The 19,101-nt window shown below is 37.5% G+C and overlaps 1 protein-coding gene across 1 annotated transcript in view; it reads left to right on the forward strand.

The window, feature by feature from the left end:
• Positions 1-19,101, forward strand: part of CTTNBP2 (cortactin binding protein 2) — a 172,050-nt gene that overhangs the window by 59,860 nt on the left and 93,089 nt on the right. The window contains exon 3 of the mRNA XM_068972796.1: positions 6,009-6,233. Within this exon, the coding sequence (XP_068828897.1) occupies positions 6,009-6,233 (225 nt within the window). The remainder of the gene's footprint in view (positions 1-6,008; positions 6,234-19,101) is intronic.

The raw sequence follows: 19,101 nt of genomic DNA on the forward strand, positions 1-19,101 counted from the left end.
CAGTAATTCTATCTCAGTGAATTTAATATTCCCACATTTTACCTGCAGGTATGTTAGAACAATTGAAAGTAAAGTAAGTGATAAACTAAGATTTTTTTTTAGTATATAAGGATTCATATGTGGAATACTATTAAATATTGATACAGATCATTGAAATAGGAACTGTTTAGCAAACTAAATGAGAAAGTTTACTGGAAACATACTCCCTTAAGTCCTTGATAACTGTTTTTGGTATTAAGTATATGCTTGTAAAATATAAATTGTAGAGTACCAGGAAAACTTACTAGTGACTACTTTCTGGTAATTGAATCATGGATCTTTTTGTTCATTTTTTTTTCCTTTTATTATATTTTCCAAAGTTTAGCAAACTGTATTTTAAGTCAAAATGTAGAGTATGTCAAGTATGCTTATGGGTTTGGATAAGCACACTTAGTTGTTGTTGTTGTTGTTGTTTCTATTAACATTGAGTAATAATGCCTCTTTATAAAATTTAAAATTGTTTTTTGATATGGAAGTTTTACAAGGCATTGTGCATGATTAATCCCAGTAATAGAACCATTATTTCTGTGGCCTTCAATAAATAATTGGTATACATGGGTTTTAAACTGGTAGCTCATTGTTGGAGACGTAAAAGGCATGGTTTTAACTGTCTAGCGGTAGTAGATAATCTGCCTGCCAGTGCAGGAGATCCAGGAGACCCTGGTTCGTTCCCTGGGTGGGGCAGATCCCCTGGAGTAGGAAATGACAACCCACTCCAGTTTTCTTGCCTGGAGAATCCCATGGACAGAGGAGTCAGGCAGGCTCTATAGTCCGTGGTGTCGCAAAGACTTGGACACGGCGGATCAAACACACAGAGGTAAAGATACAGCAGTTCGCAGCAATTAACTGCCCAGGGCAGAGTTGGCAGGTTGGTTCATCTGTGCTCCAGTTCTAATTGATGGATGGTGACTGCCTGGAGAGATGTATTAAGATAAATAGGATTTAGCCTGGATTCAGCTTAAAGTGTGTTGAGAGTGTAATAATGTCTTCTCTAAGCAAGAGAGCAGAACAATGAGGCATGATGTGCCATTCTTGACCTAGTTAGGGAGTAAGGGTAATCTTATTTTTACAGTTGAATGTGGGCCGTATTTCTAGCTGAGATGAACACGGATGGGTGTTTGCAAGGTGGTTAAGTGGCAGGCAGGGTTAAAATAAGGACTGACAGATTACTTCCTGCTCTGGTTTCTATGAAATCAAACCATTTCACAGATACTGTTAGAATGGTCTACTTTCCTGTGAGAAAATAGGTCATTTATTGAAGTATGACTTCCAGATTTTAACCTCAGGCACCAGGTAAATCTAAGTCACTCATAATATATGGTTCACAATATTCATTATGTATATAACTGGCATGACAATTTCTGCACATCCAGATTATTTTGTCCTTGAGCAGGTAGGATGTTGTGGCAGCTCCATGACATCCTCCTGCCTTGCAGGAAAAGTCATGACACACCTTGCATTCCTGTGTCCCATGTATGTCTTGCCACATATCAGCGATGTTTGAAATGTGCTCACTGGACTGAATTACTCAGACTTTTTAACATTCTTTACTCCAGGAAGTTACATTTTGTTTCTGACTAGTGAATTTCTAAGCCTTTGTAATCACTGAAAGGCAATGAATGTTGTTCTCCAAAAGACTGTAGCTTTCATAGTTGTTCCACCTTCTACAGTCCACTCAAGTACTATATATGTGTGTGGGTGTATTCACATGCACACACACTGTGTATGAATGTGTAAACTCACTCCTAGAATGGCATTTATTTGCGAGTAGGATTTTTTTCCCTTCTTAAAAGAGCACTTAATTTTTTTTTTTTTTAAACTTGGTCTACTGGAACTCCTTACCACTAAGATAGAGATTTGGAGCTAGATAGATAAATTCTTATGTTGGCTGCTTGGAAAAAAATTCCATCCCTCTTGATATTGAATAATAGTATTTCAGGGTTTGAGGGGAGTGTAGCAGTTTAGAAGCAGACGGCCTTCCTAATTTTTGAGACTTTGCACCCACCCCATTTCTACCATTTGAGCCATGTTTGAAACACTGCCAGACAGATTTCACTCCAATCCAGTGCAGCCTATTATTACTTTGGAACAGCTTTGGCCCTTAAACATTCCTTTTTATAATGGCAATAATTCTATTCCTTGAGAATAATGAAAATAAATACTTCTGTAAAGATGAAATGACTTCAGATATTGAAAGAATGTTATCATGCTTCTGTAAGTCTTTTAAGCATTCCTGTTTTCTTTTTCTATTCAGTTCTATCTTCAGGTCCTTTTTGTATTGATCATTCTTTAAATATTTCACCCAGAAGTGAGCTCAGTAGTCCAGAAATTGTCTAGTTCTGATTGATAGATCTTTTCTGTTAATTAATGAAGCCTGGTGTAGAGGGGCAGTGTTCATTTCTTGGTTCACTCCTTGAAGGTAGTGTTGATTGCAGGCCCAAGTGGTTTTCATACTTGTTTCAGTGTTTCTGCTCAAGAACTGACTCATATTAATTTCTGTGAAAGTCCATCTAATCAGACTGGACTCATCATTTGAATCATCCCTTGTGCTTTTGTATCATTGGCACCCTTGGCGGTGGCCTCTGCCTTGTGTAGGCTGGAGCTGAAGACCGAATTCCTCTGCAGTCTTCTTGCAGTTAGATCTGTATTAATGCTAGTGGGTTTTGGTTGTTGTTTTTTTGTTGTTGTTTTTTTTTTTAGTTTTCAGATACTCAGTGCCTTTTGATAATATGCTTTTGGGGAAAAGCTATTTAGGAACCATTTTTCTTATTGGATTGTATTTTGCACTTATGTAGTACTCTCTGAAGAATGAATCTGGAGGGAAAAAAAATGCTTACATTTGATTACATTATGTTGGTGTATGGTCAGCAACTGTGAAAGTACATATAGAGCATATGGAAAACTGTTAATTATTTAGAATACTGTCATATTTTTGTCTTTCAAACTTCATTAATATTTCTTTGTATTGATCTGAATAATGTTGTAAGCAGTAATTTTTGAAGCCCTTTCTACTATTCCAGAATACTCTAGTCATAAATTACAAAATGCTTCAGAGTAGTCTTTGAAGTAATACTACCTGGGTTGAATACTAGCTCCTGTAGAAATGACCTTGGGAGAGGAAGTTAATCTTTCTCAGCCTCAGTCTGCTTGTCTATAAAATGTGAATTTAAAAAGTGGCTATCTCCTGAACTTAATTTTAGGAGAAAATGAATGGGAAACATCTTGCAATAAAAAATAAACTCTTAGTAAAATTTACCTTTTATTAATACTTTTTAATGTTACAAAATCATTCCAGCTTTTCAAAAGACAAAATAATATGATGTTTGTCAATATGTTCTAAAATTAATTGGTGATATGTTGTAATTGTAACCTACAATTCAAGTTTTTAGGGTTTTTTTTTTTTCCCTAAAAGGATTATATACTGTAGAAAAAGCTGAATAGCTAAAGTACTTTTCCTTTTATTTTTGCTAATTGAGTCCACCCTACTTCAGTTGATCTTACAGAACAATGAAAGCCAGAAGTAGGAACTCTGTATGTCAGATCCTCCATTAATAATGGCCATGTTTTTATTTCTTGCTTGCAACTTTCTCAGGATTCTATGTAGCTTCAGATTCTGATAAAATTATGTTTTTATTTATCAGTGCATCAGTGGTTTAAGAGTTTGAGTCTGTTTTTATAATTATAGTTAGCATGTGGCTTCATAATGACTCATTTCCCTGAAATGCATTTCATTCTCTAATTCTGATGCATAATCCAAGAAATTATCTGCACATTCAGCTATTCCTTTTTTTAGGGAAAGGCCTCTTCAAACTCAGTATTATACACATTTCAAGTCATTTTTTATTACACAGTATCCTTAAATGTTCATACTTTTATATTGTTGATCTGCCCTTATTAAAAGTAATATGGTATATTCAAGATTAAGAACTCTGTTACAAAGAAAGATGTACTAAAAAAGGTATACTTCTTACAATAATGTTAAAAGAAATACTTCCATAGTTGAAAAATGAGAACCCCTGCTTAAAATGTAAGTTTCAGCAGGGGACCTATAATAATAAATATGGATGCTAAAATGAGGACCAAGATGCCAGATTTTCAGAAGAAACTTGAAGTCCACCTTTGACTTTTAAACTCCTTACCCACATTGAGGGTATAAAAAATGTAATTGTTGGAGATTCAAGAGAGAAAGGATTTTTATCAAGGGGCGTTTCTCTGGAGAGAATGCTGTGCATCGCTTCATCTCAGGAAGAAGTCATTTTAATTGGTTGTTAAAATGTAAGTTTCAGCTGGTAAGGCCAGTTTACTGAACCATTCAGATAGAGTGCTCCTGTTCCCCTCACTTCCATCTTCATCTTCATCCTTTACCTCTGGTCCCTTCCAATCTGGAGAGGATGAAAATAACTAGGAAAGACAGGGAGAAAATTGAATGAAAGAAGACAGGTTTTCTTAAACACTTCCTTCCCAGGTGGTGCAGATCCTAGCTGGGGAAGAGAAGCCATCATACCACTGAAGTTGGATATTCTAAAAACCAAACTGAGATTTTTATGTTTTAAAGTGACTATAGGTATTATATCAGATAAAAATGATTAGAAAAACCATGGGGATTATCCCAAGTGTTCACTCAAGGGTGGAAGATGAATCACCACATTGAATAAAAATTAAGAGAAAAGTTAGGATAAAATGAAATTGCTTTTATAATTGCATCTCTAAAATAATACTTATTTAGTGCATTGGTTATATAATTGAATCTGAAGAATCTAGAAATACCAAATGTTTTTTGACTTACAAACCACTTTGATTTTTTAAGTTTAAAATAATCCTCTGAAAGATAGCTTAAATTTTATGGTGAATTGGACTTTTCTTAAATTATATTTTCTAATCCGATTTGGTAATAGGAAAACAAATGTTAGATTTTCTCACTTGTCATTTCCATTCGTGTTTATCTACTTGTTGGCTTGCTGATAGTGGTCTTAAAATGGAAAAGTTGAGTTGGTCAGTGCAGTTGGTTTAAATTAAGGAAATGTATGTAATATTTCTTTAGAAAACATCTTTGACATTTTGGAAAATTAAGCTTGATTTATTGTAAAGTAATTTAGTTTTTCCACTGGCAGTGGCATAGGATAATTTTTGTCTAGTAGCTATTCCGAATGACCTGAGTTAGGAAAATGTTGCTCATTTTCAATATATTCCTACTACTATTTTCCTGCTATTTTCCATTTTATGCAAAGGCCATTGTAGGCTAATTATAGAAAATTGCATTTAGTGCCAAGTGGATGTGAAATTAACTTTGACGCTGATGGACTGACATTTAAAGTAAAATGAGGTTACATTCTTTCCTGGGATTCTATGAACTATATTTTAATGTCCTTCAGTTCTGAGAAGACATTTGCATCTTCCTAATTTTCTGAAGGTTTTTTTTTTGGTAGTTGGTCACATTTCACAAAATGTGAATGTTGTGTTTTTTGACATTAAAAAATACATGAAATATTTTCTTCAAATATTTATAAAATTCTTTCTGACTATACAAAACTTGGAGATTTATATTTTGTGACTTAACGTGGTGAAGATTATGTGAAATATAAGTTCTATAAACATTATTTTGCCTGTTTTTTATTTTTTGTTAAAAATTATTTTAATTGTTGATATTATTTTACTTTAAATGAGAAAAGACTGCACCTAAAATTCAGATCCTTGAAGGGGTCCGCATCATGAGGAAAAAACTGTTTTTGCATATTTTGCAATTTAAAAGACTATATTCTTAAAGGAAGAACTTTTGAACATAGCTTGGCAGACTGGTCAAGGTTTGAGGTCACAGTCTCCTTACTTCTCACCACCTGACATCACACGTAAGCCATGACTCATGACAGTTGTGAATACCATTTGGAGCAGTATCCACAAAACTTCATATAAATATTTTCCTGTATATTTTCATTTCTCTTCCTGAATACATTCTTCTGATTTTGTTCTAGGCTCGCAGGAAGGAGGTATTTATCCAGGAACGGTATGGGAGATTTAATTTAAATGACCCATTCCTGGCACTACAGAGAGACTATGAAGCAGGTGCCAGCGATAAAGAGAAGAAGCCAGTTTGTACCAACCCCCTCTCCATCCTCGAAGCAGTCATGGCACACTGCAGAAAAATGCAAGAAAGGATGTCCACACAGCTGGCTGCTGCTGAGAGCAGACAAAAGAAGGTATTGAGACTTTCCAATCGTCTTTCTTCCCGTAACACAGTGTAAGATGAGGAGACCACTTCCGAGGTTGTTGTTTTGTTCTTAAATGCTGGACAAATTATGGAGACCCTTCTCAAATGTAACACTAAATCATAAAAGAAGTATGAAAAATTATGTTTCCCTTAATAGTTACTATGATGCTTTTATTAAAATAGGGATTTTTGGAGGGAGATTCTGTTTCCTAATGCCCTAAGGCATGTTTAACTCTGAATGGGTGATCCAGTAATGCAACCAGGACTGATCATACGGTGGCGTCCCCAACTTTCTTTATCTAGCTTCTGTCTCCTATATTTCTTTGCAATTAGAAATTATTATTTTTTTAATGAAAATAGTATGAGAATAGAATGAAAGTTTGCTTAGTATATGCAATCTCATAACATGTCATTTGAAGTTCTGGTTCGTCTCAAACTCGCCTCTGGGGTCTGATGGTGTGTCTGCTGCAGACCTCCAGGCTCCTGCTCACATGTGTTTCATTAAAACTAACCTCCTCCGCCTGCCTCACCTCCCCCAGCAACACAAATACACATTTATTGCACTGAGCACATGCTTCAAAGAGTCCTAAGTGATGAAAGCTTTCTGTGATCAACCATAAGGAAATAGAAGTTTAAATTTTTTGTCCTTCTGATACACTGCTGAGACAACTGATTCCCTTTATTAGAAGAGAGTGAGGAAGACAGAGAAGGTAATGATGTCTGGTATGATTAGAATTAAAAGTAGTATGTTCTTCCAACCATTATTAAAACATAAAATAAGTCTTCTATTCATCCTTTTCAGAGAATTTGTTATAGCTCACATTTAACACCTGATTAACAGTTAACCTAAATGCACTATACTATATAAATATTTATGATGCTGTCATTGACTGTGTGGGCTTTCTCCCTGTAATTATTTCTTTGCAGTAATATATATTTGCTGGTGCTCTGGGATAGGTGTTGAATAAAGCAAACCTTTGCTCAATATGCACGTGGTAGAAAACTGAAGCATGAGTAAATAATAAAAGAATAGACGGTCTTCCCTGCATGTGAGACTGAATCACACTGTTTTACTCTGGACTCTGCATACCGTCTACAAAGCCCTGCGGAAAACTACTGAAATCTCTAGAGCTTTTCGAAAATCCCCACAAACCACATAAGCTAAGAGCCAGTGTGTTTCCGTTGATGTCACTAAGGCTCACTTGTATGTCTTGGATGAGACACATTTCAATTACGTTCTTAATGTGTCAAATGAGCTATTTCATAATAAAGTACATCTGCTGGGGTTTGTGCTGTATTATCAAAAATCAAGAAAATATTTTGTTTTTGTTGTAGTTTTCATTCAGTACGTAAAATGCATGCTTTACCAAATTTTACTTCAGTTTTGCATTTTATCTATCGTTTGTCTTATAAGAGAGGAAAAAAAGTTGAATCAAAGCTTTGAGTTCAATTCTGAGTTGAATCAAAGCTCTTATTATCTAGTTGACTTTTTTTTTTAAATCAGCTTACATCCTGTTTGTTTCTGAATGCCTGGGTTATTTCCAACCTGGCTGGAAGTGAAAGGAAATTGTTTCTGTCCTATGGGTCCTGAGAGGCTGGTATGGAATGAGCCAGTGATCTGTCTCCCACATATTATGGAGACACAGAGGTCCTTTATGGCCACATTGACTGGCTGTGCTGTCTCAGTGAAGGGTCTTTCTGAATGGCAGTGCTACCTTTTGTCCCTAAAGGATATTCTATTCCAGTAGCTTGTAACGTGTGAGGAGAGTAACTGTTTGTACTCTTATCCTGGATCTTTATTTACGAAGAAAATAAGGTAACATAGCAGCTGATAAGATCAGTCATTTCAGTAATAAAATTACCTGTCACCTCTACTCTTGAGAGTAAATATAGTAGTCAGACATCTTCAGGTCTCTTATATGTAGAATAAATGGCAGCTTTAGAAATCTAAAAGCATTAAGACACAGAAATCCTTTATTTTAAATGAACCCAGGTCATCAAATCACTGCCAGAGCAAAAGTCAGGGAAAGCAAAGGTCCCATTATCTTCAATTCAAGTATTTATTATCTGACACTGGGCAGAGCTCTGTGGTGATTCTAAGACATTTGGCCTGAACACTGCTCTGGTTGGCCTCTCTAGGCGGGGGAGGAAGCTTAGCACTCGTTCATACATTGGTTCCTGCTGAGACTACTAATAGGAGGGTTAACTGGTAATTTGCCTGCCAGGAAAATTTGGGCAAGAGTCAATTTGGCAAATGGACTGAGCCTCAAGCCACTTTGCATAAACTAATGGGTAATCATCACGGGGAAATTTGCCTCTGGTAATATACCAGTTAGAGGCAGTAACCCAGGTAGTTATTATTTGGGTTTTTACTTTTTATCTTGTGCATCATCTGTTAATACAGCTTCTGTTCTAATTTATTTTCAGTCATTTTATTCATACATAGTATAATTTCTAGCCCAGAAATAAAAAACATCTTTTAATTTGAGCAGAGCTTATAAAAGAAAAAAAGCAAAAATAACAACCAGGAAATTCAGAAGGAGGCAGTTTTTTTCACCAGAGGGAAAACTCAAAGTAGTTCTGTGTATTAGATAGAGCTCCTTCTAGGTAGGGCTTCCCTGATGGCTTTGCAGTAAGGAATCTGCCTGCAATGCAGGAGATGCCAGTTCTGTCCCTGGATTGAGAAGATCCCCTAGAAAAGGAAATGGCAAACCACTCCAGTATTCTTGCCTTGGATCTCCCTTGGACAGAGGAGCCTGGCAGGCTACAGTCCATGGGATTTTAAAAGTTGGATATGACCAAAGCGACTAAAAACGAAACATTAACAACCTCTTAGGTGGCAGCTCAGTACAGTGAGGTCAGTGCATGACAGTAGGTGCACCAGGCAGAATGTGTAGTCACAAGCGATTCCAGTATTCACAGAGTTCATCGGAAACAGCATTTATTTGTTGGCTTACAGCATGGTAGAGCATGGCTGGAGGAACTAGGGGACCAGCTCTTAGCAGCCAGCATCTCTGACAAATGCTCACTGTAGATCTAGTCTGCAGTGGCTGATTGTTCTACTGAGCTGGATGCTGAAGCTGGCTGACACCAGACAACACCGCTGCCATCACTGCTCTGGGTCTTGGGTATGCTTCCCCTAGCCCTGCTGCTTTTCGTCACTCATTTCCTAGTTGATGCCTGAGAGCAGGTGCATTTGATTGGCCAAGCTCAGGCCACATGCGTTCTCCTTAGCTACAAGACCAGGAGAGCAACTACCGGCTGTATTTTAACTACCACAGGAGAGAGCCATCAGTGCAAAATTTCCCTGACGTAGAAAGGAGTTTCAGCTGCTAGACAACCAAAGAAATGATGAATGGACCAGAAAAGAGCAATGAAAACATGTGTTTTATTTCATATGCCTCTTTCTTCACATTGTAAATAATTGTATTCATTTTGCTATTTGTACTCACTGTTTTCTGCTTCATGGTTATAACATACAAATATAATTTAATTTTACATTGTTTTCTAGACTTTTGTTCACGGATAACATGGTAGAGAAACATCTAAAATAACATTTTTAGGAAGAGTATATCAGAGTCTTTGTACATGAATGATTGTTTTCAACTCCTTCCTGAGTCTATTTTTGTATAACTCATTACAGTTCAAAATGCATTTTTACTCCCCAGGGAGCATTGTAGAGCAAGCATTAAGGGGAGCTGGAGACTGAGGTCTGCAGCTTTGAGCCAGGACGTATAGGGGAGAATAGTTTCCCTTATCCATGTCTTCTCTTGAAACTCTAGATCAAGAAGAAGGGGCAGATGAGAAGTGCAGTGCCTAACAGCTGACTGACTGGTTGTTACAACCCCAGTAAGGAAGAAAATCTCCTACATCTTACTGTTACATACTTGTTTACCAGGACTGGACAGTTTCCAGTGGGGGTGACCATGTAGAAAAGAGCAAAAGGGTGCAGTGAGTGTTAAAAGATTTGAGGGAGCATTAAGAAATATAATTAGATGTCATAGAAGTGTTTTGTGATTGTGACAGACATGCAGTCTGCTTCCTCATTTTACAAATGACCAGAACTGCTTTCCTCTCTCTTTTCCACTTCGAATTAGAACTAATTGCCTTTACATTGCTGCTCCACTCCCTCCTACATAGTTTTCCCTTTCATTCTGGAAAAACAGTTGTTTGGTGCCTCTTCATTCATGGCTCCCAGTCTGGGTGCTATTCTTGGAGGAACCACCCACTTTCTCACTATCAGTGAAGCTGTGTTGGCTCTTCTGAGCTCTTCCATACAACCTGCTGCTTTTTGCAAAAGGCTTTGGTGATACTGCCTCATGCAAAATTCCCCTTGAGCCATGGCTTGAAAGTGGTTGTGAGTAGATATAAACTGGACAGTAGTAGAGCAGAATCAACTGGAACTCGGTAATCTTTATACACGAAGGACATGGTTCCTTCATAATCACAATAGAGTGCAGTTGAGTTGGGAAAGTCTGTTCCTACCCCTAACCATCAGGTCCACAGAGCCTGGATCACTGCTCAAAACTGTCCCAGATTTGGCCTCTAAGAGCCCTTTTAAGCTACTCTTTTTGATATATTCCCATGATTCCTACAGCACATTCTTTTTACAGAAGGATTTTTTTTTTCTTACAAGCTCATCATACACTTTTCTTATCGCAAACCCTGGGATTAGCTATTACATACAGAAGCTGTTATTTTCATTCCTTTCTAATGGAAAGTAGAAATGAATCTAGAGCTAGGAAATTATGCATACTTATCATATTCATAAACATATTTTATATACACACATATCTGTATCTTTATTTATCTATAATGAGTTCATACTTATATTGACACCTCTGATTTTAATCCAAAACCATAGGGTACATTCTTATCCTTTATTCAGAACTAACTTCTCCAACAGTGAGAAAGCTGTCAGCTATTAAACTTCACTATATTACTCATTTACTGCAGCCTAGAACACACAGAGCTTCCCTGGTACCTTGGCTGGTAAATAATACGACTGCAATGCAGGAGACCCTGGTTCGATTCCTGGCTCAGGAAGATCCCCTGGAGAAGGGATAGGCTACCCACTCCAGTGTTCTTGGCTTCGTTGGTGACTCAGACTGTAAAGAATCTGCCTACAATATGAGAGACCTGAGTTTGATCCCTGGGTTGGGGAGATGCCCTGGAGGACGGCATGGTAACCCACTTCAGTATTCTTGCCTGGAGAATACCCATGGACAGAGGAGCCTTAAGGTCTATGGTGCATGGGGTCGCAAAAGGTCAGACATGATTGAGTGACGAAGCACCGCACAACACAGAACACAGAATCCATAGCACTGTAAAAAAAGCAAAACTGCAAACCTGAAAATCACTATTGTTTATCTCTTTTAAAGAGATATTTACATTAAATCTCACATTAAAGTAATGTGCACATTTGCATAAGTGCACAAATTGATGTTTTAAAAATGCATATACTTGTGTCACCTGTACCTCTTAGAAGATAGAAAATATTTCCATTACCACTGAAAGTTTCCTGGAGTATCTTCTCAATAATTATCTCTACCACTTCAGGCAGCCACTGAACACTCCTCTGATTTTTTTTTTTTTAATCGTGAATTAGTCCTATCTCTGTACTGCAACTTTAGGTAAAAAAGATGACTGCAATTAAATAATGAGCCTTCTGTGTACAAACTGTAAGTCTTTCAACTGTGTTCTTATTTATGAAAATTGTCTTGTCTGTTCTAGATTGCTTGTATTTCTGTGAAAGTTTTCTTTGAAAGTTTTCAGGGATGAAATTTCATTGACCTTTAAATATGTTGAGAATTGATATCTTTAACAATATTGAGTCTTCCAATCCATGATTATAGTGTTTCTCTTGATTTGTTGAGATCTTTATGGTTTCTTTCAGCAGTGTTTTATTGTTTTTAGTTTAGTAGTATTAAATGTCTTTTGTTAGGCTTATTTCTAAATATTCGGTGCTATAATAAACACATTATTTTTGCCAAACATTTGTTGCTACTGTGCAGGTGCTCAGTTGATTTTTGTATGTTGACATTGTATCCTGTGATCTTGCTAAACTTGCTTATTAGATTTAGCAGTTGTTGTGTATATTTGATATGATTTCCTAGGTAAACAAGCATGTTATCTGTGAATAAAACCCATTTTAATTCTTCCTTTCCAAATTGCCTGCCTGCCTTCCCTTTCTCTTTTCTCCATCATTTCACAGACCAGAGCCCAGAGCCGTCAGAACAATGTTGATTAGAAGCAGTGAGTGAAGACTTCAAAGGCCTTTCCTTTACTTAGGGAGAAAACAGGCTGTTTCAGGGTTAAGTATGATGCTAGCTGTGCTTTTTTATAGATGTCTTTTATCTCACTGAGGTTTCATTCTGTTCTTTGTTGAATAGTTTTTATCATGAATGGGTTTTGAATTTTGTAAAATGGTTTATCTGCATCTGTGGCTGCTGTTATGATTTTTCTCTTTATTTGGTTAATGTGATGAATCTTACTAATTGATTTTCAAATATTAAACCAACTTGGATTCCTATAGTTAATTTCAGTGGGTAACTTTTTATCATTCTTTTTAAATATTACTAGATTCAGTTTGCCTGTATCTTGTTGTGGAGTTTTGTGTCTGTGTTCATGAGTGGTAATTTTTTCTGTGGATTTTAAAATAATTGTTTTGATATGAAAGTAATTCTGGATTCATAAAGGAAATTGGAAATATTTCCTTCTCTGTTTTGAAAGAGTATATATAAGTTTGGTTTTGATGTTTGGTTGAAGTTACTAGTAAATCATATGAGTTGAGGGTTTTCTTTAGGGGAAAATTTTTATTTGTGAATTCAGTTTCTTTTGAAGATATAAAGCTATTCCATTCTTTTACTTCATTTTATGTCAGTTCTGAAACTTGTATGCTTCAGAGGAATTTGATTTGTTGAATGTTTTGAAAGGGTTTTCATCGTTATCTTTTTAATATTCATTTCATAGTGATACCTCATCCTTTATTCCTGTTATTTGTGTTTTTTTAATATCTGTTTCTTAATCTGTTTTTTAACAATGTTAATGATGTTTTAGATTAAAACAACTTTTGGCTTTGTGAATTTCTCTATCATTTGTTGTTTGCTGTATTTTCATTGATTTCTTACCTGTGCCTATTTCTTACATTTGTTATTTCTTTCTTTTTACTTTGTATTTTGTTCACTTAACTTTTCCTAACTTTTTAAGGTAACACTTAGATGATTAATTTGAGACAAAACTTTTTTAAAAAATTTTACTGTAGTTGACTTACAATATTGTGTTTAATTTCTGCTCTATTAGCAAAGTAACTCAGTTATACATTTATATATTCATTTTCATTATGATTTTACCCCAGGATATTGAATATAGTTTCTTGTGCTGTACAATAGGGATTTGTTTATTCATCCTACACATGATAATTTATATCTGCTAAGGCAACATTCCCAGAGAAGGCAGTGGCACTCCAGTACTCTTGCCTGGAAAATCCCATGGACGGAGGAGCCTGGTAGGCTGCAGTTGAGCCTGGTGGGCTGCAGTCCATGGGGTTGCTATGAGTCAGACACGACTGAGCGACTTCGCTTTCACTTTTCACTTTCATGCATTGGAGAAGGAAATGGCAACCCACTCCAGTGTTCTTGCCTAGAGAATCCCAGGGACGGGGAAGCCTGGTGGGCTGCCCTCTATGGAGTCGCACAGAGTCGGACACGACTGAAGTGACTTAGCAACAGCAATGCAACATTCCTATCCTTCTCTCCTCCCTCCTTGGCAAGCACAATCTGCTCTCTGTGCCTGTGAGTCTGTTTTTGTTTTGTAGGTAGGTTCATTTGTGCCATACTGTAGAGTCCACATGTGAGTGATATCATATTGTATTTGTCTTTTTCTTTATGACTTCCTTAACTTAATATGATAATCTGCAGGTCCATCCATCCATGTTGCTGCAAATAGCGTTATTTGATCCTTTTTGATGACTGAGTCATATTCCATTGTATATATGTACCACATCTTCTCTATGCAGTCATCTGTTGATGGACATTAAGGCTGCTTCCACATCCTGGCTATTGTAAATAATGCTGCTCTGAACTTAGAGGTGCATGTATCTTTTTGAGTAAGTTTTGTCTGGGTGTATGCCCAGGAGTGGGATTGCTGGATCATATGGCAACTTTTTTTTTTAGTTTTTTGGGGAACCTCCATACTGTTTTCCATAGTAGCTGCACCAATTTACATTCCTACCAACAGTGTAAGAAGGTTCCCTTTTCTCTACACCCTTTTTAGTGTTTATTATTTGTAGATTTTTTACCAGTGGCCATTCTAACTGGTGTGAGGTGGTACCTCACTGTTATTTTGATCTGCATTTCTCTAATAATTAGCAGTAACAAGCATCTTTTCATGTGCCTGTTAGACATCTGTGTGTCTTCTTTGGGAGACAACTCTTCTAAAGCAATTATCAGTGTAATTTTCTATGTATTCTCTGCTTTATCTGCCTTTGAGTACTTTGTTTTCACTGCATCCAACAAACTGTGATATATTATTTTTATTTTCAATTAGCTCAGATGTTTTCTAATTTCCCTTGTGATTTCTTCTTAAACTTCTGTACTATTTAGAAGTGTGTTTTAATTTTGAATTTTGGGGTGTTATTAATATCTTATTGTGATTGATAGTTTAATTCTCCTGTGGTCAGAGAACATATTCTGTAAGATTTTAGTCTTGTAATTTTTTGTTGGTTTTTAATAGTGCAACAAGTGTGTCATCTGTAGTCCTTGGGTATTCTGTTCCATAGCATCCATCAGGCCAGGTGTTTTCCATAGTGTTATCCACAGCTACTGTATTCCTGCTGATATTTCAATCTAGATCTTTAGCAAGATGTGATTGTTATTAGAAACTTGTTTATTTCCCCCTTGACTTCTGTCCGATCTCGCTTCATGTATTTTAGAGAATGCTTCAGCCATTGTCTATAATGTAGTTTCTCTGTGTGTAATGTGTGTTTTTCTCTGGCTGCTTCAAGGTTATTTGTTAGTTTGTTTTCATCAGTTTTACTATGATGTGCCTAGTTAGGGTTTTCTTTATATTTATCCTGCTTTGGGATTTCTGAGCTTCCTGGTTAGATATATATATTTTTTAACCAGATGTGTGGATTTTGGCCATATTTCTTTTAATATGTTCTTCTTTCCCCATTCTTCTTCTCCTTTTGGAAATCCAGTTGTGTGGAATTTAGACCCCTTTATGTTGTGCTACAGTGAGATGCTCTTCACTCTTTCCGTTCGCTTTACTGTTTCTCAAATTGGATACTTCCTTTTGCTCTGTTTTCAAATCCATTGGTTTTTTCCTTTCCTTTTTAGTTTTCCTCTTTCAAATCTTCTATTAAGCTCATGAAGACATATTGTTCCATTTTAGATATTATTCTTTTATAGATTTTCCATTTGTTTCTCGTTTCCATTCCTGTGCCAAGACTCCCATTTTGTTCCATCACCACAACTGTGTTTTCTTGGAAAATGGCTGCTTTAGGGTTCTTGTCTGCTAATTCCAATAGAAGTCACCTTAAGCTCCGTTTCTATTTGAGTACATTTATCTTGTGGATCACTTAAAACTTTTTTTTTTGCATGTCCAATAAATTTTTATTGCATACTAGACATTATGGATGATGTGGTACAGAGACTGTGGAGTCTGTTATCTTCCAAAGAGTGTAAGTAGTTAACCTGCTTAGACTCACAGTCCAAACTCTGACTTTTTGCAGTTGGCAACAGCTAAAATATTTGCGTATTTCTGTTAGTCACTCAGTAGTAACCTCTGTGGTTAAGTGGAGACTCTCTCCTGTGCTTGGATGCTAAGTCATGTCCATCTCTTTGCGACCCTGTGGACTGTAGCAGCCAGGCTCCACTGTTCATTGGATTCTCCAGATGAGAGTACTGGAGTAGGTTGCCATGCCTTCCTCCTGGGGATCTTCCCGGCCTAGGGATCAAGCCCATGTCTCTTGCATCTCCTGCATTAGCAGGCAGGTTCTTTACCAATAGTGCCACCTGGGAAGCCTGGACTCTCATACAAATGTGTAATTCGAGAGTCTGCCAGTGACACTGGTGAGGTTAGCTGCAGCAGCTTTCGTTTCATCCTCTGGTTCCTCAGGCCAGCATCAGGGATGCTTTGTGCTTGAGCTCTTGCTGCCAGTGCTGTCAGGACAGGGAATATTCCTCACTTGAAAAGCTGTCCAAGGGCAAATCTCATCCAATGCTGTTGGTTTCTTTCTAATGGGAGGGTGTACTCCTCTCCTATTTCTGTCAGTTTTATTGCTCTCCAGAGCCTTCAAACAGGTATTTTCTCAAGTTTATCATTATTATCTGCATGAGCAGGTAGTCTAATAAAAGTTGTTTCACCATTACTTATAGTGAAACTGTCTCTGATGTACTTTGCATGGTTGTAATTACTGTCTGACTTATAAAGACATCATCTATGTGTTTAGTACAGTCCATTCTCTAGCTCTTTGTTTGCATGTAAATGTAAGGGGAAACACTGAGCAAAACTGACATTTTGAAATAGCACAAAGCTAACATTTTTTAGTGCTACACACAATGGTAAATACATGTGTTGCCTTGTTTAATCCTGTAATGTAATCACTATTTTTGTTCTGTTGTGCAGTTAAGAGAACCCTCCTTTAGAGGGAAAACTTACCAAGGTTACACAGCCAAGAAGGTGGGATTAGAACTTAGCATTGTACTTCTTGGCTTCCCAGGTAGCACAGTGGTAAAGAATCAGCCTGCCAATGCAGAAGATACAAGAGATGCTAATTCAGTCCCTGGGTCAGGAAGATCCCCTGGAGGAGGAACTTGCCGGGGTGCAGCCCCGGTGGATCCAGGGAATTCGAAGGTGGGGATGGCGTCGGCGTCCTTAGAAATAGCTTATTTAATTACAGATAGAGAGGGATTAGAAAATTAGCAGAGAAAAAGAGGCTGAATAACTTGGTTCACATGGAATACCAATCACCACCTACGTAGGCCGCAGGCGTCTTCCCACTCTCCTGAAGGAGGAGAGGCCCCCCCGGTTCGATCTTAGAAGCCCAGGCAAAATTAATAGGCTTGGTGGGTACCCATGCACCAGATGGGAATTCAGCCAGAAAATAGTAGGAGAGAAGAGGAGGCTGAATAACTTGGTTTACGTGGGATACCAATAAAATTCCAAGACAAGGAATTTGTACCATCTACGTTGGGCCACCGGTGCCACTTGAATATCGAAAGGTGCCCCTCCTTGGGCTCCTTCTCGCGTGGGCTTGAAAACCGGGGCAAGTAAGTAGACGTGGCGAACACCCACGCTCCAGATGGGAATTCAGCCAGAAAAACAGGGAGCAGAAAAGAACGACATGAGGGAATCAGTCTTTCCGGAAACTGATCCAATTTCTTTATTTTTGGGTTTGCTTATATACCTTTTGTTACACATAGGAATAAATACAGAGTCACGCGGGGGTCAGCAGTCCTGACCTTTATCAAAATTAGGTGCTTCACATAAAAAGGTCTTAGGGATTTTACATCATCTTCTGGCCATGAGACCTGCTGACATTTTATGATCCTTTCTTTCTGATAACCAAAACACTTATTTCTTCCAAGGGTGTTGTTTCTTAAACCAGGCACCACCCTCCAAATAAAGTTACATTCCTATAGGGTGAGGGTGTAGTGAGTTACAATCAAGAAAGGAATTTATTTAACCCAAGGTTAACACGATTAATCTTAAAGGTTAATACTTATTTCTCCTATATGCTTAAATGTTAATGCTTATTTCTCCTATATGCTAGTTATATTCATTATAAGGGCAGGCAACATGGAGATGTAGCAGCAAACATCAACCCAACAAATGAAAATCCTTTCACCAATGTTCCCCTTAAGATCTATTTAGTCTTAAGATAGTGATAAAGTTACATTTTTACATAGCAAGGACACAGTGATTTATAACAAGGTACAGTGATCTATTACAAAAAAGAAAATTCACTAACTCAAAAAGTCTAGTATTGCTAACCTTAAAAACTACTGTATTTCCTTTTCTATATTCCAAATACATTGATTAATATATTCCCAGATGCCTAAGGATATGGAGGCCTGGCGGCAATCATTGACTCAACAATGAGAAAAGCCCTATGCTAATTAAGACTTTCAAAATACTCCAAAACTCTCTGTGCTGTTTATGGTTGAGAGGTAGTAAACAATCATGTGTGTAGTGGCAGGAGTATGGATAATCCTGTCACACAAGCTAGTCTGTCAGCAGAGAGGTTTGATCTGAGACACCCTTGTCACACCCAGGGCAGGGAATTAGCAGCAATTATTGGCACAACAAACGAAAAACCCTTCACCAATATAATTCCTAACCAACCCACTATACTAATAATTTCCACCTCCTCAAAAGAATTTGCCTTTAGTAAGTCTAAAACATCTCTGCCTCTCAGATTGGGAGGCTGTAAACAATCACATGTGGCCGGAGGAACCTATACAGGAGGGCTAGATAACCTTCAGAGGAGTCCATAAGCTGAAACACTCTTGTCACGCCCAGGAATTTTTATTGCCTTGGAGCTGCACGTTTACTCCTTCTCCGAGAGAAACGGTTATGGGGGAGAGCCCCCCGTAAAGTCAGAGGTGTAGGTGAGAGCATAAAACAGACTCTGGTTTTGGGGTAGATGCTCGGGAACAGGGGGTTTCCTGAGGCTTGATCAAGCCTTTGCGTATGCCAAGCCTCCTTCCTCATGACCTTTGCCATGGCGGAGTTCCTCACGCTGGCCCCTGGCATGCCAATGTAGAAGATACAAGAGATGCAAATTCAGTCCCTGGGTCAGGAAGATCCCCTGGAATAGGAAATAGCAACCCACTCCAGTATTCTTGCCTGGA

The sequence above is a fragment of the Capricornis sumatraensis genome, chromosome 5 (genome assembly GCF_032405125.1).
Source record: "Capricornis sumatraensis isolate serow.1 chromosome 5, serow.2, whole genome shotgun sequence".
In the NCBI taxonomy this organism is placed as follows: Eukaryota; Metazoa; Chordata; class Mammalia; order Artiodactyla; family Bovidae; genus Capricornis; species Capricornis sumatraensis.